We start from the raw sequence: 22,171 nt of genomic DNA on the forward strand, positions 1-22,171 counted from the left end.
AAAAATACTTAAACATATGTCCAGAATCTACTACTGAGAGAGGTTGCTTTTTGTGCAGAGTGTTGTTTGTGATACCAAATGACTGTCCTGTGGCGTAGACCAGACCAGATTGTCTTAGGCCGACCAGACACTGAAGTGCTTCCAGATTTGACGTGTTCTATTTGAACTGCAAGCTGTGAAATGTATCTGGAAACTTGCATTTTTTTTTTACAGTTGTGATTTCTAGATGAGTAATCTGAAAAAAACTTTCCTTTATATGGGTAACTTAGTGGGAATTTTGTGTTGCTGGAAGAAGAAAAATGCGCACAGATTTTTTACTCTAAATCCTTTCAAAATACTACAACAACTTTACTGGCATATACCCTAGTGGTGAGCTGCCTGTCTAGTTTCTAATATTGCTAACCACATGACTTCCTATATTAAACTTCTAACGATATTAGGTTTACTAACCTATAGTTGCCCTGATTATTTCTTCCTTCATTATCGCCAGCAAAACTTTGATCATCTATCTCCTAGCTCCTGGTGTCAAACTGGGTGTCATGGAGATGGCCCCTTAGAGACTGATTTGCATCTGATATTTTTTCGTCCCCTGTTACTGCAAATGCTTCCTCTGTGGAAAGAGAGTCTTTTTAGTAAAAGAGACATAGGTATATAATGCCATTGTGATTGGCAATGATGGACACTTAAATAAAACCTGTTCTGGTAAATTCTGCTGGTTCAGTGCTAAATTAGATGTGTACCTTGCCTAGTTACTTAAGCAAACAAAAACGGCAGAAACAAAACAACCAAGTACCCTAAACATCAATAGTGTTGTGGCCACTTCAAATGTGTGTATGGATTGGCCTCCTGTGTAGTTAATGGTGTATGCATGTGTGTCTGCTAAGAGAACTTAAGCAGCTGTATCAAGTACAATTTTATTTTAAAAATAACTTTAATTAGGCAGAGAATGTCTCTCTGCATATTTATGCCATCTTAATGCCAATGTTTTGCCTTGTTTTTATTGTGACAGCTATGGATAACCACTGAAAGGACAACTTACATACCTTTTGGTACTTAGCTACTGTTTAACGGGAGGAAGTATTGGTTAGCATTGTTTTGGTGTTGCTGATAATGCTTAAGGGAGACAATGAAGGCTGGCAAGGCTGTGAGCTTCCTTAAGGCTTCTGTTACCATGTAGTTCACTTGGAGCCTTGTCTGCAGCAGTGAAGCACTGAATTAAGCTTCAGATTCAGATATGTTATGATGATAATAACTTGCAACTTTTTTACCTCATCAGCTGTGTGCATGTCTGCTTTACTTTGCATGAGCTTTTCTTAACACCTATTCTTATAATTATTTTCTTGTTTTGCAGTGATGCTCTAACAAAAGAATTGAAAAGTAGACGTACTTGCTTATAATAATTTCTAGAACATCAGATTATAGAATCACAGAATGGTTTGGGTTGGAAGGGACCTTAAAGATCACCCAATTTTACACCCCCCACCCCTGCCATGGGCAGGACACCTCCCACCAGACCAGGTTGCCCAGAGCCCCACCCAGCCTGACCTTGAACGCTGCCCGGGATGGGGCATCCACAGCTTCTCTGGGCAACCTGCTCCAGGGCCTCACCACTCTGAGTAAAGAACTTCTTCCTAACATCTGATCTAAATCTTGTTTCTTTTAGTCTAAAACTCTTCCCCCTTGTCATATTGCTATTACATGCTTTTACACTGCCAATGTAAGAAAAAAAAAAAAAATGTTGCTCTCTTTTTTTTTTTTTACAAGCCCCTCTTTGAGTACTGAAAGGCTGCTGTGAGGTCTGCCTGGCGCATTCTCTTCTCCAGGCAGGTACACCCCCTGAACCGAGCAAAGTCTTGCTTTTTAGGCTTCCTTGCCAACTGTGGCATCACACTGTAATCAGTGACATGTTAAAAGCAATTGGTGGTAAAGACGGTATTTCAAAAGGGAATAGTCTAATACATTCTCTATAGATTGTTAACATTTCTTTATCTTCTTCTTTTATAAAAGGTTTTCTTAATCTGATCAAGTGTCCTCCAGCTAATGACTGATGTAACTTCTTTAAATGTAGAAAATGGAGGATGATAAAAAACACTAATGTTGCAAAGCATATATATATTTGAGATATATATATATATATATATAACATTTGCATTCAGGGACTTTCCCCACGTTTAATATTAAGCAGTTTAAAAAAAAAAAAAACACACAAAAACTATTTAACTTAGTTAAATGGGTTTATAAAATAGTTTTCCTGTGTGAAGGTTATGTAGAGGATTAACATTTTCAGGCATTGTCTACTTCTGTCTGTAAGCTTACACGTTTCTGTGAAGAACAAGTTGAATTTTAAACCCTGTTTGTTTGGTGTAGGTATAAGTCTGGGTATAGAAGAATTTCTTTGTAGTAGGTGTACTGAGTAATAAAACTGCTGTCAGGCTGGTACTGCCAAAATAACTTTAAAATAGACCTAAAACTCTTGCCAATTAGTAAATTGGTATGCATATTCTAAATACTTAAATATAAATAAATATAAATCTGGATCTCCTGGTTTAGCTGTGGTTATCCATGAGGTCTGTGCCATTGTCTGGTAGCAAGAAAAGTGGTGTTTTGACACAAACAACAAACACAACAGCTGATGCAGTCACACCTCAATGAGCAAAAAGGACCCAGGTATTGAGAGATGACGGGAATAACCACTTGTGTGCAGAGGTGAGATCTCAGGCTGCAGTTAGGCCAATCACTGGCAGCTTGCTTTTGCACCCACAAATTAAGACTTGTAAGAATAACATCTTCCTAGCTCACCCTTAAGTACAGAGATCAATAACACTTCCAAGAAGTAGAAAAGGAACCGCGTCTCTGTAGCTACTGGTGTAACTCGTGTCCAAATGTGTTGTATGGGATTCGTGGGTTATCTTAACCCTAATAAATGGCTACTCAATGCTATACTTTTAACTTTTCCTCTTCAAAATTAAAAAAGACTTGTTTTTCTTCACTTCCAGCTATTTCTCTTTCCTTCCCGGTAATGTCTCCCCCATCCGTGTTCTCTCGTAGCCTTCAAGATGGTCAGCAAGGCCAGCAGCCCTCCTCGCAGGCCAAAGGGCAGTCCCGCCCCCCCTCCCAGGCAGCTGTGCTCAGCGCTAGCACCTCCTTGCTGGTGAGAAATGGGAGTGTCCACTTAGAAGCATCACATGCCACTGCATCTGCTGTAGGCGGTAGCAGTTTGCACGATGGACTTGGTATGCAGGCCTTATGTAACCTTGGTGACATGGAAGTTTTTAATACGGCAGCTATCTCGGTAATAACGCGGGGAAAAAGTTAACCTTAGCTTTGTTTCTGAATCCTGTAGGTGTGCTTCGTAGAAGGCAGCGTTGCTCACAAATTCCTTGCCTATCATAATCACGTTTCCAGGCACTTTAACAAATGCACGACGGGAACCATTCTAAGGATGCACAAGTAGCGATGCTGTGAGATCTCTCATGATTTGAACAGTATAATGTGTAATACATAAGTTTTCCTGCATTATCACTGATAGTTGGGCAGAGTCATACCAACTTCTGGTTACTGAAAGGATGCTCGTTGCAGTAGCTAGGAATCATTATTCTTCCATCTTTTAAATGAGTCTGTCTTAGTTGTTCTTCAGACAAGAAATTGCCGTGTCAAGGAGGGATGTGCACCTTAAACTCGGAGATTGAGGTGGGAAGAAAACCTGGACTTTCTTGTATCAAATGCTATTGTTTTATGGAGCCTTATAGTGCCCCTTAATTCTTCATGGTTCACTTTATGTAATATTCTTAACTGTTTATTAGCTTCTCTGCAGTTAATAAAATGGCTAGGGAGAGGGAGGGTCAGGTGGCTATGGTTAGTGACTGATTGGACACATGCTGATGCAGGGGCCGATATGGACAATTCCTGGCAGGAATCTTTGCATTTACCTGTAAGTAGCCTGAATTGATTATGACTTCAGCATTAATAGGGAATTCCTGCTCAGATTGCTATATTGGCCATCTTTATAGCTGATGATCACTAGTGACAGTACTTTGAACAGCTGTCAGTTGTGATACCATAAAAGGGAAGGTTAGATCACAAAACTGATGAGAAACGATTGTTACAGACCTTACTGTAACCCGATACTAAAAGATAATTGATTTGCCGTCATCTTTAATGGGGAAGATTTCAAGAGTTTCAAGGCTGTTACCCCTTTAAACAAGAGTTTGGTTAGCAAGTTGCCATTCTTCTTTTATATTGTAGCTAGGAGGTATAGAATTTTAATACAAGCAAAAACAACCCTGAAGTCCTCTGAGAGGTTATAAAATTTAGCTGCAGATGTGGCAAATGCACACAACCTACTTATCTGATAGTCAGGTTTTCTGTTTGTTTGTTTTGTGGCTGTAGTGCTTCTAGATAGAAAAATCAAGGCTTAGTGTGCATTTTTGAACTATGAAAGCTTACTACATAAAACTCCATGTTTCTTTATTTGATTTGGAGACACTTGTATGAAAGATTCATTGGAATACAACTGAAATTCAGCAATACTGGTTATATCCGTTCAAAGTTAATGTTAAGACTTGCTCTTAAAGCTGCCAATGTTGTATTTGAAGGATATGGTTCATGTTATCCAAAATATGATGAAGTTTTATAGAGTTAAAAATTCAATGTGCAATCTGGTTCTTCAGTCTGAATTATTTAAGTGCTTATCTTACTATGTTTTAGTGAAAATTGAAGAGAATTCTCTAAGAAATTCGCTGTTGTATTTAGGCTCTCAGGAAAGCCCTGTGTACACTTGGAATAGAGTGCAGTGGCATTGTTGGAAACCTGCATAGCTGAATTTTTCTGAAATCTTGTGTGCACTGTATTATAGGGCAGCATATCGTCATTGTGAGGCACAAAACTGGCAGGGTCTGCTCGGTTAAAATCTGATGTGTAATAGGGATTTATTCTTGTTTTGGAGCTCTAAGCATCTCTAGAAACGTTCACTGAGCGAAGGCAGTTTTCGTAGCCAAGATTTGCTTTTGTTTTAGAAAAATCAAATACTTCAGTTTCTGGAACAGTATTTAAAAATTCAGTACTATGAACTAATGTCCTCAGACTGTATGTTTTGTGTGAAGGATGCTTTCATTAGAGCAGAGTAGCTGACAAAATGGGGCAAATTCTCACATGCTGAATTCTTCCCTCAGGATTGCCAAGGTGGGAGGATATCTTTCTTTATAGCTGGCACATGGCTTTTATCCTTAATCGGGGTGAAATAAAACTACTGCTCTATTTCCTTCAAGTCTACAGACTATTGTTTTTTCTCTGTTGTACCAAGTTAGCTCACAATGATGACCCTGTTACTTCTCTTTAAAGAGTTTGTATGTATGGTTGGGTAGCAGGAAGGTGGGGGGTGGAAACTTGTTCTGTTTTTTAAATTATATGTTGATGCTAATCAAAGCAATGCAGACAATAGGACCAATTTCTTTTTCCACTGGAAATCATTGGAACTGTCCAGGGCAGAAAAATATTGAAAATGGAGGCTGGGAAAGGAGATGGAAAACAAACGTGATTTGCAGCAACTGGAAATATAAGTGCCAAATACAGTAAATGCGGAAATACATCTCTCTATTGCATGTACAATAATTTATTTTATTACAGCTCATCTGGAAGACAGGTCACGTAAACACAGCTGCTTTTTTCCACAAATGCAGTATCTGCTTCTATGTTTTTCCATTTATGTGCTGATGTAAAGCTGCATCTCTTAAGACATACATTTCTGTTTTGTTTTAAAGATGAATGTCTTCTAATTTGATTCTCTTGGCTTATTTTAGGGAGGATGAACCTTACTGGGTTATACTCAGTCTGGTAGTGACTGTACATTCTTTAAAAGTTGCTGAGTACTGTGCTGAGTGAGGAAAGATGCTTTGAGTTTTAGTCTTCTAAGTTTGAAGTAGAAAGATTTTTTCCAAATTATGCTGTTGCTTCATGAGTGGAAGGAACTAGAAAGAGTGGAGAAGAAAGCTTGATGTGGAGCAGTGAATATAAAGTGAACTGTAAGAGGAATGCAGGACAGAAAGGAGAGGTGTTAAATGAAATGTGATGATTATAGGCATGATTAATGTAGTATGAGTACAGTACACAACAAAATGTATAAAATGACTTAAATGACAGTCTTCAGCGCATAGAGTGGCAATACAAATATCCAAGTCTTGAGACATGTGGGTGTTGGGTGGGATTTTGAGTCCTTGCAGTGAAGGCAGAGTTTGTGAAGTACTTTGTAATCCAAGTACTGAACTACTAGAACAGGTGCTCAGTTCTTGAAGCTGGGATGAAATAACAGGTTATTTCTCTTAGGTCTTATATTAGGTATTATTCTTAGGTCTTCTCTTTTTCTTTGCTGGGTATATTGCTTCTGTGATTAGAGATCTAATCATCTGGAACTCTAGAATAGCACTGTGATGTTTGGCTCTTCTGGTTGTATCACATACATGCAGGTGATAGTACCTCAGATTTATTGAAGTATTTGAATTAATAAAGGCAGTTGGATGGTCTTGTTGAAGATCAAAGCTTCCCATGCTGCCTCTAACAATATATATATATGCTGATCAATTATTTGATTGAAGCAGTTTAAAAGTATTGAGAAACTGATTCTGTAATTAAGTAGACTTAATTTATTTGGGATGGATGGGGGAATATTTTCAAAGGTATGAGTAGAAGGCAAACGCTCATTTCCCATTGCTCCTGTTGAAAATATCCCTGTTGTAGTTTGTGGAGTTGTGCGTAATAGACAAGTTACCCTTTTAACAAACTTCATATAGAATAAAAAGAACTGCTTTGAAGTGTCCAAACTGAAAACTCCTAAGTTTCAAAGGTCAAAATTTACCTTCAGCTGCAGTACTGAAAATGTTACTTCCTTGCATGCTACAGAGTAATCAGATTCTGATGGCTTTGTTGGTCGTCAGGAATAGGATTTAAAAAACATTTGCATGCTATCTATTACAATATTTTAATGATTCTGATGTAGATTTCAACATGTGCAAATACTGTTAGCAACATTCAGAAGTTGTTTGAGAGGTTTGAAACAGCAGTATTTATTAGCTGGAAAACCAGGAAACGTTGAAAACAAACAGACTACCACTTCAGGCAGACGCTGAGCCACTTAAGTCTTCCACGTTTCATCTTTTGTCCATACGCTCACCAGCCTGTTGCTTTCAGTGAGTCCCATAAGTGTGGGAACGTCAGTCTGTGCAGTGTGTGAACTGTTATGTGGTTGTCTGTGGACTCGGAGGTGAGACACCTTTGTCCTCTGAAACAAGCAAGCTTGCTCAAAGGAAGTGCAATCACCTCTTCTTCACCTCGTGTCAAAACGAACGTGTATTTCGGGGTCGTGTGCCTGAGTGTCAGTGACTGGGGTTTGTTAGTTTTGTAAGGTGCTCCAAGCAGAGCGTTGTTTGGGTGGCTTAGGCTGGGAAGAATTCACAGCTCTCCTTTCAAGGGGGGTGAAAAGTTACGAGCACTTCTGTTTAGCATACAAACCTTAGCTGTATTTCTTTATTTGTAAAATATGGCTTTGTCTGCCTCTGTTCACAGCTTGATAAAACTACAGTCCTTAGAAAAAGAGAACTTTAAGCTGCATCAGTGTGATGCTATCAAAAATATTTCAGAGAATGCTGTGGGAGAGAAATCACTAGGGTGACTGACAAATGCTGGTATATCCGTGCATGGTGAACTTTGTGAGCATTGGGATCCCGCGGAAGAGTTTGAGATTGCTGTGAGGAAACTGCTGTCACCTCACAACATGATAGCTATTCCACTGACGGGACTTGGAGTTCAGTCACAGTCTGCTGTCACACCTTATGGCTTGGTAGGGCTTGCTTCCTCAGCACCACTGAGTAGTTCTATGATCTCGTCTGCTTTGGGTCAGTTCAGTTTTTCTGGAGTGTCTTTTGATTTTAAAAAAGGTGGGAGGCATCTTTGTTTTGTTGAGGAGCCGCGCTTTCCGTGACAGTAAGCCAACTTTCATTAGGACGTCTGTTTTAGTAGAGGGGTGAGTTGCAAGTGTGGCCAAACTTGAGTCCATTTTGTAGTTTGTAATGCAAGCTATCAGAACTGAGTTGTTTGTCTGTCTGGAATCACCTGCTACATCTCTATTAACCAGTTTTGTTTTATCCTACCACAGCCCTGCAGTATTTGTATCAGCAACATAAATGCAGTAAACTTTGATAGACCCAAATGAATTGGGTCTGAGGGAACTATAGATACTTCCTGATGTGGATTTTTTTATGCTAAACTTTTCAAGTTTTGAAGCCTTTCTCAAGCCTTTGATGTGTATGAGTTCAGTAAACTTCTTTTGAAACAAATATACCTGATGTAGTATCTCAGCTCAAGAGAATGGGAAGTTCTGTCTTGTAACTAATACAGTCTAGTTTCTGTGACCAGCACTTCATTACTGTAGAAATCAATTTCATTTCCAGGCTCTCAATTCAGTAGTGCAGGAACATGAAGAATGTAATGTAACCCAGACAATTGTTTTTTTTAGGGACTTTTCCCTCATAGTTTATGTATAACTTTGTCCTGACTAGAATCTGAAGTGTGTTTTCTAAAGTCTTTGTTTGCTGTTGAATGTTTTTTGTTTGGTTGTTTTTTAAGCTGATACAGTTTCAAAAACCTCCTGTATTTTTGAGGCTTTTAGTTGTGGGGAGGAAGGTTCCTAATGTATTCTACTAGATTAATTGTAGAACTTCAGTATCAACTGTAAAAACCAAAGGATACTTAACTAGTCAAAAATAGAACCCCCCCAAATACCCTAACAAAGGAATTTTCTGCTTTGTGTTTCCTCACAAATATCTGTAGCAGATGTAACTAAATACTGGGGGAGAGCTGTTGTGTTACTGCGTTCTGTACATGACTGCTGAACTGGGTAGCTCTCTGGTCAGAAGGGTCTTTTCTTTCTTCTTTTCTTTCTTAGCACAGCTGCAGTATGTGTCTAGCTGGTCTACAGTGCCCCCCTCTGAGGGGAAAAAAACTCTGTGCAGGTGTTTTCAATATGCCAGTATTTTTCCTTAGTTTCACATATATATGGAACTTAATTGTCTGTGGATCTGAAGAGAATCTGGAGTAGGAAGCAGTGTTTTTTCTTTTTTATAAAGAAAACAACACTGAACAGAAGCAGGCTGTGTTCTTACAGACAGTGGAAAGATTGGAAGCTCCTAGCTTGTTAGTGTTTCTCCTAGGACTACGTGTTATCTCATATCAGCAAGGGAAAGGGCTGCAGGACATGCAGCTGAGATGTACACGGTTTTCACTTCAGATGCTCCGCAGTGGGATTTCTTTTTTTGTGTTGTGTAAGCAGTTCTTAAAACATTGCACACTCTGCATTGTGAGTTGAGTAAAGAAGGCTTTTGAGCTGGAAGAGATGGAGAAGTTGGCAGGGCACCACGTATGAGGTGATTACAACTTCAGAATCAGCTTCCTGCATTCGGAGCTGGAATGTATTAAACTGACCTTCAGGGGAAATTGCAGTGCTTATCTCTATGATCAGACTGTTGTGGAGAGAAGGGCACTGTAAAAACATCATATTGTGAGTAAGGTTTGAGTTATAATCACAGGGTACTTCTTTGTTATTTGTATATTTAGGAGTAGACTTGATATGGTTCCTTCAAAAAGCTTTTAATGACTTGAGGAAACTTACAGTTTCTGGAACTCCATTAGCCATGATGGTTTATCTCTGAAGTTAGTTCACAGTCTTCTGATCTCACACTAAAGTGTTTGCTTCTGGTTTTCAGAATAAATCTCTGCCTGTCATTCCTTTTTTTAAAATCTTTTTCTAGAGGTATAACTAATGAAGCATGCCTGGTCACTTTTTTTCCACCCTTTGTGTTTCTTTCCGAATAGACATGTACCTCAAAAGAATTTTAATTTGGACACTTGAGGAATCTCTGCTGCAGTTAAATGCCATGATCCCTAAATGCTGATTCACTGATTGTTCTCCTGGGGTGGGGTGGGGGGGTGGGGTGCAGGCGGTGATCATGGCAAGTTGTTTTTCTGCTTATCCTCTAAGGAGGGGTGGAGAGGAGGAGCTTACATTGCATTTCTGATGCATTAATGGTAACATCTTGTAAATATGAACTCTTAGTTGAATTCAACTATTGCAGTTTACTGTGTATATGTCATGTAAAATTGTGTGAAAAAAGGCTGAGTAGCTAACGTCTGCACTGGTGACACATTCATGTGTTACCACATTTTATATTCTGACATTGACATAAATTTAAATATCTAAATTGATCTCTAGTAAGCTAATGTGTAGAAACATACTGCTAGTGGGATTAAACGCCATGAAATTTTGACCTGTTCTTGACCTTTTCTTTAATAGGTAAGTTCAGTTCTACGCTCTACGAGACAGGGGGCTGCGACATGTCACTTGTGAACTTTGAGCCAGCTGCAAGAAGAGCATCTAACATCTGGTGTGTGTGAAGCCAGTCAAGAGTGGTGATTCTTGTCTTACTGTAACAAAATCTTTTTTTAATTTTAAAAGGTTATTTAGTACGAACTACCAGGAAAAAATAGTTTTCCATGTATTTTTCCTTTTGAAACCTAAGTGATTTTTAGTAGAAGGTGACAGTAATTGCAGAAATAATCTTTTCCACTTAAGCAAATCCTGGAAAATGAAGATTAATATTAGTTTCAGCAGTAAACGTCCAAACCGAGAATTTGACAAATGCAGTTTTGATTGGCTTAATGGGAGTCTTCCTTAAAGAATTTATCCCAGGTTTGTGGAAAGTAGGGAGCTATTAACTTATTTAAAAGTGAACTTCCAATTGTGAAGCAAATGTAAACTGATAAATTTGTTCTTGAGTTCATAGATGGCATGAAACAATACAGGGAAGTCTTAACATGCCTGTGGTTAAAATTTGATTTACAGTTGAAATAGCCAGCTACGTACTGGAAAGTTCATCTGCTCTTGGAAAGATACGCTTCCTTTCTCTGTAGGGACAGGAGGCAGAAGAAGGAAAAAACAAGCCAAAGCGTTCCCTTCAAAATCTGCTTTACTATCTAGAACTGCTCTGAAACTATTACATCATGCTGAATGTTTAAAAACTCCTACCATATGTAGGTGGAATAGCTATCAGATTTAAGGAGTAATGGATTTCAAAGCTCCTGTCTTCAAATCTTTCCTGTGAAAGTGTGCAAGCGCTTCCTGTAGAGTGGAACTTTGAGGAAAAAGTTCTGTATTCCTTGCACAAAGCTGCCAATGCCTGCCTCTGCTGCTTGCATGTTCCAGATGCAATGGCTTTGCTGATGGCTGCTGTTATGAAGCTGTACATGCTAATGGAAGGAACAAACTGTTCACATCCAAATAATCAGATTTCTTTTTTAGGGAGTAGTTGAGTTTGAGTAAAACAAAATTATTAACAAAGACTCTTTATCTTATGTTAAGGTAAGGAACTGAAGGAAGCTTGCATAAGTTTGATACCAGTCTTACAGCCATGTAATTTATATGTAAAACATACAGCCAAAAGCTATACAAAACTGGGGAAAAAAGCAGTGGTTGGATATGGACTGTTACACAACAAGAAAAATTTCTTCTCATTAACAAATGGAAGTTGTAAAGTAATTTTATTCTTCTTTTGCTTAAAGTTCTTTTTTCTAAAGCTATTTAAGTTTAAGTAACTTGGTATGCTTGTGTTAAATATGTATTATTTTTGGCAGTTTTAGGACTTGGTAAAAAGAGCATAATTAACAAACTGTCTGTGAATATACAGCAGACACCTCACTCCTTTAGAGGTGCGTGATGCGTGTTTGCACATGGGTAGCTAACATTATAAAACATATTTGTTTCTTTAAAGTGGAGTAATTTCCATCATGATAATCCGTGTAGACAACTAATGGACTACCTGGTCAAATCACGTGTTCAGTAAGTTATACCAAGCATAAAAGTATTCTGATCTATAGCTACAAACTTTATCCCAGTACACAAGACCGTTGTCAAGGTTTATTTTCTTTCTTGGTTGTGTGTTAGGCCTTTACAAACTGGATACGTGTATTTAAAATACATGTGTTCTAAGGAAAAAGAGGAACACATTTTGCTAAAATTTGCAAGTGGTCAAAATTAGTTTAGGAGACTTTTGAAATCAAATGTAGTTTTATAATATGAAGTCTTTCCCCCTGTTCTTATAGTGACACGGACTCTCACGTATCGAGTTCTACCTCAGTTCGCTTTTACCCACATGATCTAGTAAGTTTTTCTTATCTATTTTTAAGCATGCCAAAAATCAGAAGACTTTCCAGTTCTATATATCACTGATTAATCATTGTATGTAGTAGCTCTTTGTTCTTAAGAAGGGTTTTTTGCCTGGATTTCAATGAGATAAACTGTTACTGTTTTGCTGTCTTCGTATATACATGCAAATTTATCATTCTGGATGGTAGTTTAAAATTTAAACGAAGATTGTTTCTTGTGATCTAAAGCATGGTAATTTGAATCTAAATCACATGGAAACTGGATGTTCTGAGATACTTTATCATGGTTTCCAGAGATTGCTGGACAATGTGGATGGAGTTGTATTTCTGTGCACTGCTAAGATACGCAGGTCGTGGAAAGAATAAACTTTGTGTTTGTGTTCTGAACGAAGGAAACGTTAGCAATTTCCCTGAATGGATTTTTAGACATTTACCACTGGAATCTGTGGTACAAAGTTTAATTCTAATAGAAGGAGTGATCAGGAGAAAAAAGGCAGAGGCTTACACTGTTTCATACCGCAAGTAGCTTTAGAAAGTCATTAGTTTGGTGATGTCAACCTTTTATATTGTTGCTGAGTCCAGATGTATATGTGCTTGAAGTGTGCTATTGCTCTGTCACGAAAACATTGCAAATGGTCATGATTCTTAAGGTTGTGATTCTTAGATTAGGAAGTTAAAGTGAAGTATGTGGAAGTATCTAATAACTTAGTCAAGAGGGAAGATGAAATTTTTTAGTATTTCTCAGAAGAATGAGAAACTTCCATTTGCCTGACCATGCTTTTGATCAAGGATGTCTTCACCTAGTGCCTGCCAGAACTTTGATTTCCAGCCCCCAATGTGTGCCTGTTGTTTTGGCAATGTGGTTCCATGTGGGGAGGGAAGATGGGGGGGGGGTGGTTCTGTATAAGGTAAATTCATGATACTTTAAAAATCTTAGCCCACATGCTTAAAGGGGAACTTCCTAAATTTATTACTAGTGTGAGAAATGTCCTGTTACAGTGATTCTACCATTTAAGAAATGAGGCTTTTACAATTAAAAAGTTGTGAAAAAAGCACCTGCTTTTTGACACAGCTCATCTTAAATGGTGTGGCTTGTATTTTTTTAAATGCCTGTAGAAAGTGAGTGTTCCTGCTTGTTTTTTATTTAGTGTTTTTCTAGGGAAGAAATCAGGGTGAGCATAGTTATAGTACATTGCTTTAAGGAGTTATGAAAAAAGCTTCAAAAATGAAAATGTTTATGATGATCATAAAATATATAATGGTATAATTTTGACACTTAAAATATGACATGAGTATTTAAATTTTACTCTGCTTTAAAAATCATGACAATTTTTCATTGTGATGTTTTAATTATAGTACTCTTTAAGAATAAAGGTCAGTGCATTAAGAAGTTTCTTGGCCTGTTAATGAGATCTATAAAATGGTTAGACAGCACATACATGCACACCATACTAATTTTTTTTAATGGAGTACTCTCCTTAAATGTCCTGTATGGTGGTTAGTATTACTGTGAATTTCAGAGAACTCTGGAGTAACAGACTACAGAATACCTGAGAAACTGTAGTCAATCATAGATAGTACTGGACTAGTTAGGGAAAAACTTCTGGGTGTTTCAGTATATTCTAAATCAATGAGTTGAAGTATGTCTACCAATGCATGCATATTGTGGCTTTGTCATGCAAAACCAACCATTCAGCATGGATGTGCATGCAGATTAGGTGACTATAAGAAATGGGCAATAATTTATTTCAGATTTTTGTTCTTATGAATTATTCCTGGTTCTGTATCAGTTTACTTGTCTTCAGATTTGGAGTTTTTAGAGTAAATGCGATCATGTGCTTAGTCCTTACTTCACCTGAAATAAGGCATATGCAAATGCCACTGTTGTGTTGTATGCAAACTATTATTGCTGCTCTTGCTATTCACTTGCCATAATGAGGACAGGAAAAGTAAGTAGAAACCACAGATTTGATAGTGTTTAACATAACTTCTTAAAACTGAGGCTAAATAATTCTAGAAATTTCTTCAAAGCAATATTTAGTAGAATACAGTTATACAATAAAAACGAGATTTTGTTAATCCTGACTTTCTCTTAGCTTTCTCTTCCCCAGATCAGGTTGAACAGGCTGCTAACCATAGATACAGATCTGCTGGAGCAGCAAGATATTGACTTGAGCCCTGACCTTCAGGACCACATGCAACCTCAAGAGGAAGCAGCTCAAAAAGTCAAGCAGTACTATCGCTTTTGGATACTGCCTAAACTTTGGATTAGCATAAATTTTGATAGATTAACTCTTCTGGCTTTATTTGATAGGTGAGATCCTTGTATGTTACTAGTCTTCAGAAAGTAAAGATTAAAAAATGGTAACTGAACTGTGAGCTCTCATTAGAGAATCATACTTCGCTGTACTCTGAAAGATGGAAGAACAATACAAAATACATTTTTTCTGAAATAACAAAAGCTATTCTCCCTCTTTCTCCAGCAATGCTAAAAAGAAAAAAAAAAAAGCCCCCTCACTTTGTGTGAGTTGGACAATGACATTTTTAGTAACATATAATTCATTTTTTGACCGATGTTTAATGCTGGAGGATGTTTCTCCAAAAACTAACTGAAAGGTGCTAGAAACTGGTGTTCACTTGTATTGTTTCAGCAAGTAGATGAAAACTTATTTGCTGTTTCAAAGCACTTTTCCAGAGGGTCATATAATACTGTAACCTATTATCCCTGCCCTGTTTACCTAGTGGAATAAAATCAACATGGCCCTCCAGTTATCAGCTTTTGGAGTATATTGAATATTCAGATTTTGGAAATGACCTTCCTTGAGGTGATCAATACAGTAGTAATTCTGTCCCAGCAGACATAATTAATTTTTTTATTCAGTACTATCAATGCTGTATGGAATTCTTTTTTTCCCCCACTTCATATAGCTTATATATATAGTTTGTTATTCATGACTTCATAATGTAGGAACTAAAAATACTGTAACTTTGCTAAGGTATCATGTATGTATTTTTGCTCTCTATGTATTTGAGGGATGGGCTAGTAGTTATCCTTTGTGGGGCTTGAATGCAGAATTATTACAGACCATGCTTCTTCTGATTGTTTAAATTATTTCTAAAGTAATCTGCTAAAGTTATATTCTGCTTTTTAAAGGTTAATTCTGTAAGGAAGTAATTGCTGTCAGATACCATTGGAAATCCTGGTACCTCCTAGCTTTGCCTAAAAGTGTGCTCATGTAGTCTATGTTCAAACCTACTCTTAACTACTTTGCTAACAGCAGTGTATCACTTCTTAAATTCTGACCTTAGCTGTTCTCTTGCACCTTTTTCTAAACATAGTTAGGTTTTAATGCTTCTTTTTTTTTTTTTCTTCCCTCCTTCTAATACAGGAATCGTGAGATCCTTGAAAACGTGTTAGCTGTCATCCTAGCTATTCTAGTTGCGTTTCTGGGCTCTGTACTTCTTATTGAGGGCTTTTTCAAGGATATTTGGGTCTTCCAGTTCTGCCTGGTAATAGCCAGTTGTCAGTACTCACTGTTGAAGGTATTTTAATTTCTATCTTCACTTTCTAAAAACAGTAGAAATAATCTAGGTTGGGTGTTGCAGGCTAGCTGGAGCATTAAGTAAAAACCTATTTGATTATTGTTTTAAAAACAAATGAGCAAATTTCAGCTACATGGACAGTTTGATGGATGGTCACACAGTCATTTTACTAGAATAGTTCTGCATGTGTTTGTTAAACAGCCTTTTATTTGTTGTTCTCATGCACTTTTTGTTCTCCCAAGGAAGAACAGAATCTATTGGTTAAAAACAGCCTCCAAGCTGAACTTGAAGCTTCAGTGTGTACATTCTTCTTTTTAGTGGGTACACCTCAATGCATTCACATTAAGCAATTGCATCTAAGCATGTTTTTAATCAGAATTTTAGTTATTTGGCATTTTTATTAAGTACTGTTAAGAGTTGCATAAGTAAGTTAGAAAGAAAGTCCAATCACAGCTTAAGAAAGATCGTTTCTATTAAGGTGGAAAAGAAGTGGTGGGAGAAGGGGGTAAATGCACTCACTATAGAGTGGATAACTTTCCTCTTTCTTGTTTCAGAGTGTTCAGCCAGATTCTTCTTCCCCTCGACATGTAAGTCATAGGCATGTGCTACTTTTACTAATCCTGCAGATATAAAACTTCTGAAGAGAATTTGATCTTTTTGGTTTGCTTTGGCATTTTTGTCTTCTCATAAGACAAGAAGTTTGTTGTCTTTCTCTTGATTCCTTTCTCGCACGCTATATTTTTCACTTATATGCTTTGTTTGTATTTAGCAAATCCTGGCCTTTCTGTTTTATCATGGAATGGTTTGAGTTGAAAGGGACATTAAAGATCACCCAGTTCCAACTCCCCTGTCGTGACACCTCCCTCTAGACCAAGTTGCTCCAAGCCCCATCCAACCTGGCCTTGAACACTTCCAGGAATGGGGCATCCACAATTTATCTGGGCAGCTTGTTCCAGTACCTCACCACCTGCACAATAAATAATTTCTTCTGAATATTTAATCTAAATCTCCCTTCTTCTAGTTTAAAGCCATTGTCCCTTGTGCTATCACACACTCCCTGACAAAGAGTCCATCTCCAGCTTTAAACATAGCTTGTGCTGTAGAGCCGTATCATGCTAGGTTTTTGGATGAATCTTTAGTATTCAAGCAATTATTCTGAAAGGTATTCCTAATGTTGTAATTTCCTGTGGTAGCATGAACTGACACAACTTTGCAGATGTTTCATTCTGGTCTTTTGTAAATCACTCAGTTGTACTAGTTTGCACACAGCCTTATTTTTTCAGTTCTATTAGGCTGAGTATGCAATGTTCTAGTGAGCATTAACACTTCAGCATGGAAATGTTAATGTGCCACTATTGAATAATATGTTTATGTTCTATTGTGTATCTGCTAGATTGCCAAAACAATATCTTTGTAAAGTCTTAAGGTACGAAAAAGTTTTATTTCTCTGAAGCCTGTCATTCAAAATATAGGTATTAAGGATGTATGCTTTAATGGACACATAAATATAGATTGGTTTTCAGCAGGAGCAGTATCTGAGTAATAAACTCAATTGATTTTTTTCAAAATTAATATATTTTCTGTTGCTTATGAAGCCTAGGCAGAGGTTTGACATTTGGTATTGTAAGAAGCATTCTTTGAAACTCAGGGGGGAAATAAGGGTAAAAATAACTTAGTTTAACTATTGTGTACTCATCATATATATCAGAGCCACAAAAAAATGTTGCTTTATATCCTGGCAAGGCTTTTGGGATTTTTTTGTGCTGTTACCTCACCAACTTCTGTTCAACGTACAAGTACTTCATGAATAGAAATTAATTTTGATTCTGAAACTACTTGTAACAGAAGGGCAACAATTACTTTTCTGCTAATAATGAAACAAATGTGTGTTTTTTTTTAAACAGGGTCATAATCGTATCATAGCCTATAGTAGGCCTGTATATTTCTGTTTATGTTGTGGTCTTATTTGGCTGTTGGATTATGGCAGCAGAAACATATCTACAACAAGATTCAGGTTGTATGGAATGGCTTTCACCAATCCATTGCTGCTGCTGTCAGCCAGAGACTTAGTTATAGGTGAGTGACTTTCATTGATTTGAATTGTTTGTTTCTCTGCAGTAGAGTATGTTTTTTTTACACTTTGCGCTTTGTGACACTGTTGCATCATCATTTTCTAACAGCCCTTCATTTAGTTTTCTTTGGAAAGAGTAACTTTAGTTTTTTTTAAAAGCTAAAATAGGAGATTGATTTCTTCCTGTATATAAAATATATTCATCCTCAGCCCTGAACCTGGTGTTCCTTGTTCTTAACTTGGACCAGGATATGCTACCCTGTGCCTGGAGCTACCTGCTCAGTAATCAAATATTTTGATTTGGACTCCCCTCTACAAGAGAAGGGGCTATGGGCTTGTCACAAATAAGCGGGAGCTCTCTTAAAAGCAGGTTATTTGCATTTAACAGTTGGGTAGGACAGTATGGACGCATTTCTTAAATACCTTAGACAGATTAAATCTTAATGGGTAACTTTGAACACACCTGCTTTTCCATTGCAGCTCTTCAACTGTATGAAAATATCAGTGCATGAAAGAATATAGTAGTTAACTGTTTCAACTGCTTGCTTCTAGTTTTGGACAGTCTTCTGTCCAAGTAAAAGAAAATCTTGGTCTTAATTTGGATTTTTATTTTATTTTTAACTCTTAGTTGATGAACAAAACTTATTAATTCTCAGAATGCTAGGGTCAATATATATCATTCTGAATTTCATGCCTCATGCAGTTTTTACTTTGTTAGTAAATCTATATTTAAATGGCCAGAGGGGGAAGGTCTAAGTCTTTTATTTAGGAACAGCACTGTCTAGATATTTCCAAAGGTGCTTTTCTATAGCTTTTGTGGAGCTACTCATGCACTGCCATTCTTCATTTTGTATCTGTTACAGAAAAAGAATTTAAGCTAGCAGACTTTTTTTTTTGGTCATTCAGTATATGAAAACCGTCCTCACTTTTCCTATGTTTATGCTCTGACTTCAGAAGTTGTCTTTCTCATCATCTTGAGTCATTACCATAGTGTAGACCTGCATCTCCATATATATTTTTTTGCATTTATTTGTAGGTGATGTGTTGTATTGTGAAAGCAAGCTATATCTAAAAAGAGCTTAGTCTTTTCCAGTTTTAAGAAGATGTGCTGGCATCGTCACCAGACTGTGTTCATCTTGATTAGTTTTTAATAATACTTGGCTGAAGTGTTGAAATGCTTTTTAATCTTTGTTTTGCTTTTTGCTCTTCTTCGGTACCTTGCACCAGAACAGCTCTCCTTTTTTATTAAAAAAGAAAAAAAAAATAAAAGAAAAAAAAGCTGTTAACCCTGCCCAACAGCCATGTGCAGACTTTTGAAGCAAATCTTTTAAGTTGCTGAAGCAGTGTTTCAGAAATCTTTGTGTGTATTGCAAAGAATTCTGGCTGGTAGCATACACACTTTGTTGGCACAAAGGAAAAATTCAGCTGCTTTTTTCCCAGTTCTCAGGTACAGCAGTTAGAACAACACAAGTGCAGGGCAAGGCAAGCTTTTTGTTTGGATAACATTGTTGCTGTGTCCTTACCAGTTGACAAGTGAGGACTGGTATCAATTATTTTGACATATTCCACAAATTAGACTTAATGAATTTATCAAAATCTGCTCCACATTTAAAACAACAGGTGTTTTCTGTTCTCTTATGTGGTCCCCTTTAGAGAGCAGTTCTACTAAAAACTTGAAAAGCTATGAGAAATGTTGGATTTTTGCTAGGCTGTTCAAATGTGTATTCCCAGATTAATCTTATTTTCTTCACCATGGATCCAAGACAGTTCAACTTGCAAGCCTTCACAAAACAGCTTTTTAACCAGTCAGATATCACTGTACTGTTTGTCTTCTGTATAGATTTCCTCGAGTCATTATTTGAGATAGGGGTGTGACTTGAGAATTCTGAAAAATATTTTGTTCAGATCTAGGACTGATCATACACTTCTTAATTTGGATCAGTAAAAAAAAAAAAGCAGAACTTATTTTTTTTTCCAAGCCTTGAACCTACATGCTTTAAAACAGCTTTTAGTTATTTAACTTTACAAAGTAGGACTAGGAAAAGAAGATCAGTTCCTTGGTACTTATCTCACTGCAGATTTTTCTAATTGGATGGCCTTTATTATACAACCATTCTATGGATATCAAGTTAGAAACGTAAAATTGAGACTTGTGATTCTCTATAACATTGCTGTAAGTCAGTTTCTTCCTTTGGTCACTGAAGCTACAAGTCTGATTTTCATGGTATGATTGTTCTATCCTTTTGCTTCAGGACTAAGCTTACTACATGTGGATCTAAACATTAACAGTTGTCAGATGATTATTCATGCATCTTTTATTCCTTAAGGTGGAAAGCAAGGGATATGTACAGGTTGGGACAGATGATTCTGTGTTTTAAAATTGCATCATTTGTTTATCTTTACTGTTTTAAATCCTGTAATTTACAGAGATTTTAATGGTTCATACCAATTTGCTCACCTGCATTTTAAAAGGTGTCATTTAGGATCGGAACAACATGGATTATTTTTCCGCACGAATTCTGAAAAAACAAGTAAAATTGTCAGATGATATTAGTGGCAGAAAACCTAGAGGTGAAACGGTTGGCTTGTCTTAAATCAGTGGCTGTTGGTTGCTTGTGTAATTAAAAACAGGCAGCTATGCTCATGGAAACCTATTATACAATGAATGAAAATTTACTGGTTTTGTAATCTGTAAGCATACTTGTCTGATCTTTGCTAAACTAAAACCAAAAGCTTGAATTGGCCTGTATGAGTTATTGTAGTGGTTAAAGCTGATGTTTAAAACAAAACAAATTCTGAATATTGGTTAATGTAACCTCTGTATTCAGTCACTTTTGTGAGTTGTTGAAGTAGAGATTTACGTAATGGATGTTTTCCTTTAAAATTATGGTAGGAACACTTCAGTGATGTTGAGTTGAATGGTGTGTGGTACCATAGAACTTAAACTGAAGAGTACGTTAACATGCTATGTTTTTCATATTCACGACTTTTTCAACTATCTTTTTTCTTTTTTAGTGTTTACACTATGTTTCCCCATAGTATTCTTCATTGGTCTCCTGCCTCAGGTGAATACATTTGTAATGTATCTCTGTGAACAGCTGGATATTCATGTCTTTGGTGGCAATGGTGAGTGCGTTTTATCACGTTAGCAGCAAAAGCATTACATTAGGAACTGCCATCAGGTTAAAGAGCTAGTTAAAAAAAGCTTAGTGATTGTACCATCTGTATTCCTGTCCTATATGTACGGAATACTACTGTATTTTTTTTAAAAGGCTAAAGTTCTTCTGATTGATTACTGAGAGAGAATTACTATCCTCGTTAGTCTGTTGAAAACTATACTTCCTTTATTGGCTTCTTTTGCAGCTGTTAACCTTTCCCATGATAACGCTGTTGAATAAATGAGGAGATAAATGAAGCTGTATAAATCATTCTTTTAAAAATATTTTCCCGTATTGTATGTATATAGATACTTATGAATACATGCTATGATTTGGGTGCTTTATTTCAGAGGAGAGCTAGAACTAGAGGGCTGACCTCTTTTATATTCTAACCTGATTACATTCTTATTGATATTTTTATATTCAGCTACCACAAGCCTGCTTGCAGCACTTTACAGTTTTATCTGTAGTATTGTGGCAGTAGCGTTGTTGTATGGACTGTGCTATGGTGCCCTGAAGGTGAGTGATATTACAAAAACAACATAGGTTAAAGTCTTGGATTTTGTTTTCTGCTTCCTTTTTTCTTATATATGCAGAAAGTGAATTAGAAATGTTAGTCTGACTTGGTAGGATTTTATGCTTAGTTCTGGTGTCAGTGAAAAGATGGAAAGTAGGAACAAAGCAGGTTTGCTATGAAAAGACGTGACTTGTTTGTGTGCTAACAGGCTAGGTTTTTGCCGAAAACTCCTCATATTCTGTGTTGATTCTTGAAAAACAGCCACGTAACTGGCTTGTTTCTTGTAGACTCTACATGTATTGATGTGTTAACCTCTCAAGAGGGCTCACTTATATTTTTTTTTCCAGTGGTGTAAACCATAAACAGTATTTTCAAATTAATGTTTACTTGAAAGGAAGCCAGGAAATGGTTTGTAGTGTCAAAGAAAAGATGTATGCCTACCTAAAAAACAAAACAAAAAATAGCCTTTCCTTCCTTAATGACATTGTTTGAAACAGTATGGTGTTGGTTCTATGTTAGTTTCGGGTCTTTCAGTGATCAAATGATCTCAGTTCACAATTAACTGTAGCATGTGCTCCTTCAAATTAGCCATGGCCTCGTTCCTTTCCACTCTGCAGGTAGTAAAAAGTTGTTAGAGGAAATACTCCGGTGATACTATCACCCACAGATCATTAG

The 22,171-nt window shown here is 37.0% G+C and overlaps 1 protein-coding gene across 13 annotated transcripts in view; it reads left to right on the top strand.

Annotated features, from left to right (window-relative positions):
• The window catches only part of PCNX1 (pecanex 1), an 89,212-nt gene that overhangs the window by 40,321 nt on the left and 26,720 nt on the right, over positions 1–22,171 (top strand). For 8 of the 13 annotated variants that reach the window (XR_014585383.1, XM_083839230.1, XM_083839228.1 and 5 more), the window contains 9 exons: positions 3,049–3,233; positions 10,340–10,430; positions 12,145–12,202; positions 14,304–14,521; positions 15,597–15,750; positions 16,305–16,337; positions 17,655–17,826; positions 20,837–20,947; positions 21,407–21,498. Coding sequence is in view for 12 of the 13 variants with exons in the window: in XM_083839230.1 (XP_083695356.1) it covers positions 3,049–3,233; positions 10,340–10,430; positions 12,145–12,202; positions 14,304–14,521; positions 15,597–15,750; positions 16,305–16,337; positions 17,655–17,826; positions 20,837–20,947; positions 21,407–21,498 (1,114 nt within the window). In the remaining variant the exon portion in view is untranslated. The remainder of the gene's footprint in view (positions 1–3,048; positions 3,234–10,339; positions 10,431–12,144; positions 12,203–14,303; positions 14,522–15,596; positions 15,751–16,304; positions 16,338–17,654; positions 17,827–20,836; positions 20,948–21,406; positions 21,499–22,171) is intronic. The other 5 variants (XM_083839226.1, XM_083839222.1, XM_083839223.1 and 2 more) reach the window with 5 other exon arrangements.

Source organism: Anser anser, assembly GCF_964211835.1.
Source record: "Anser anser genome assembly, chromosome: 5".
NCBI lineage: Eukaryota > Metazoa > Chordata > Aves > Anseriformes > Anatidae > Anser > Anser anser.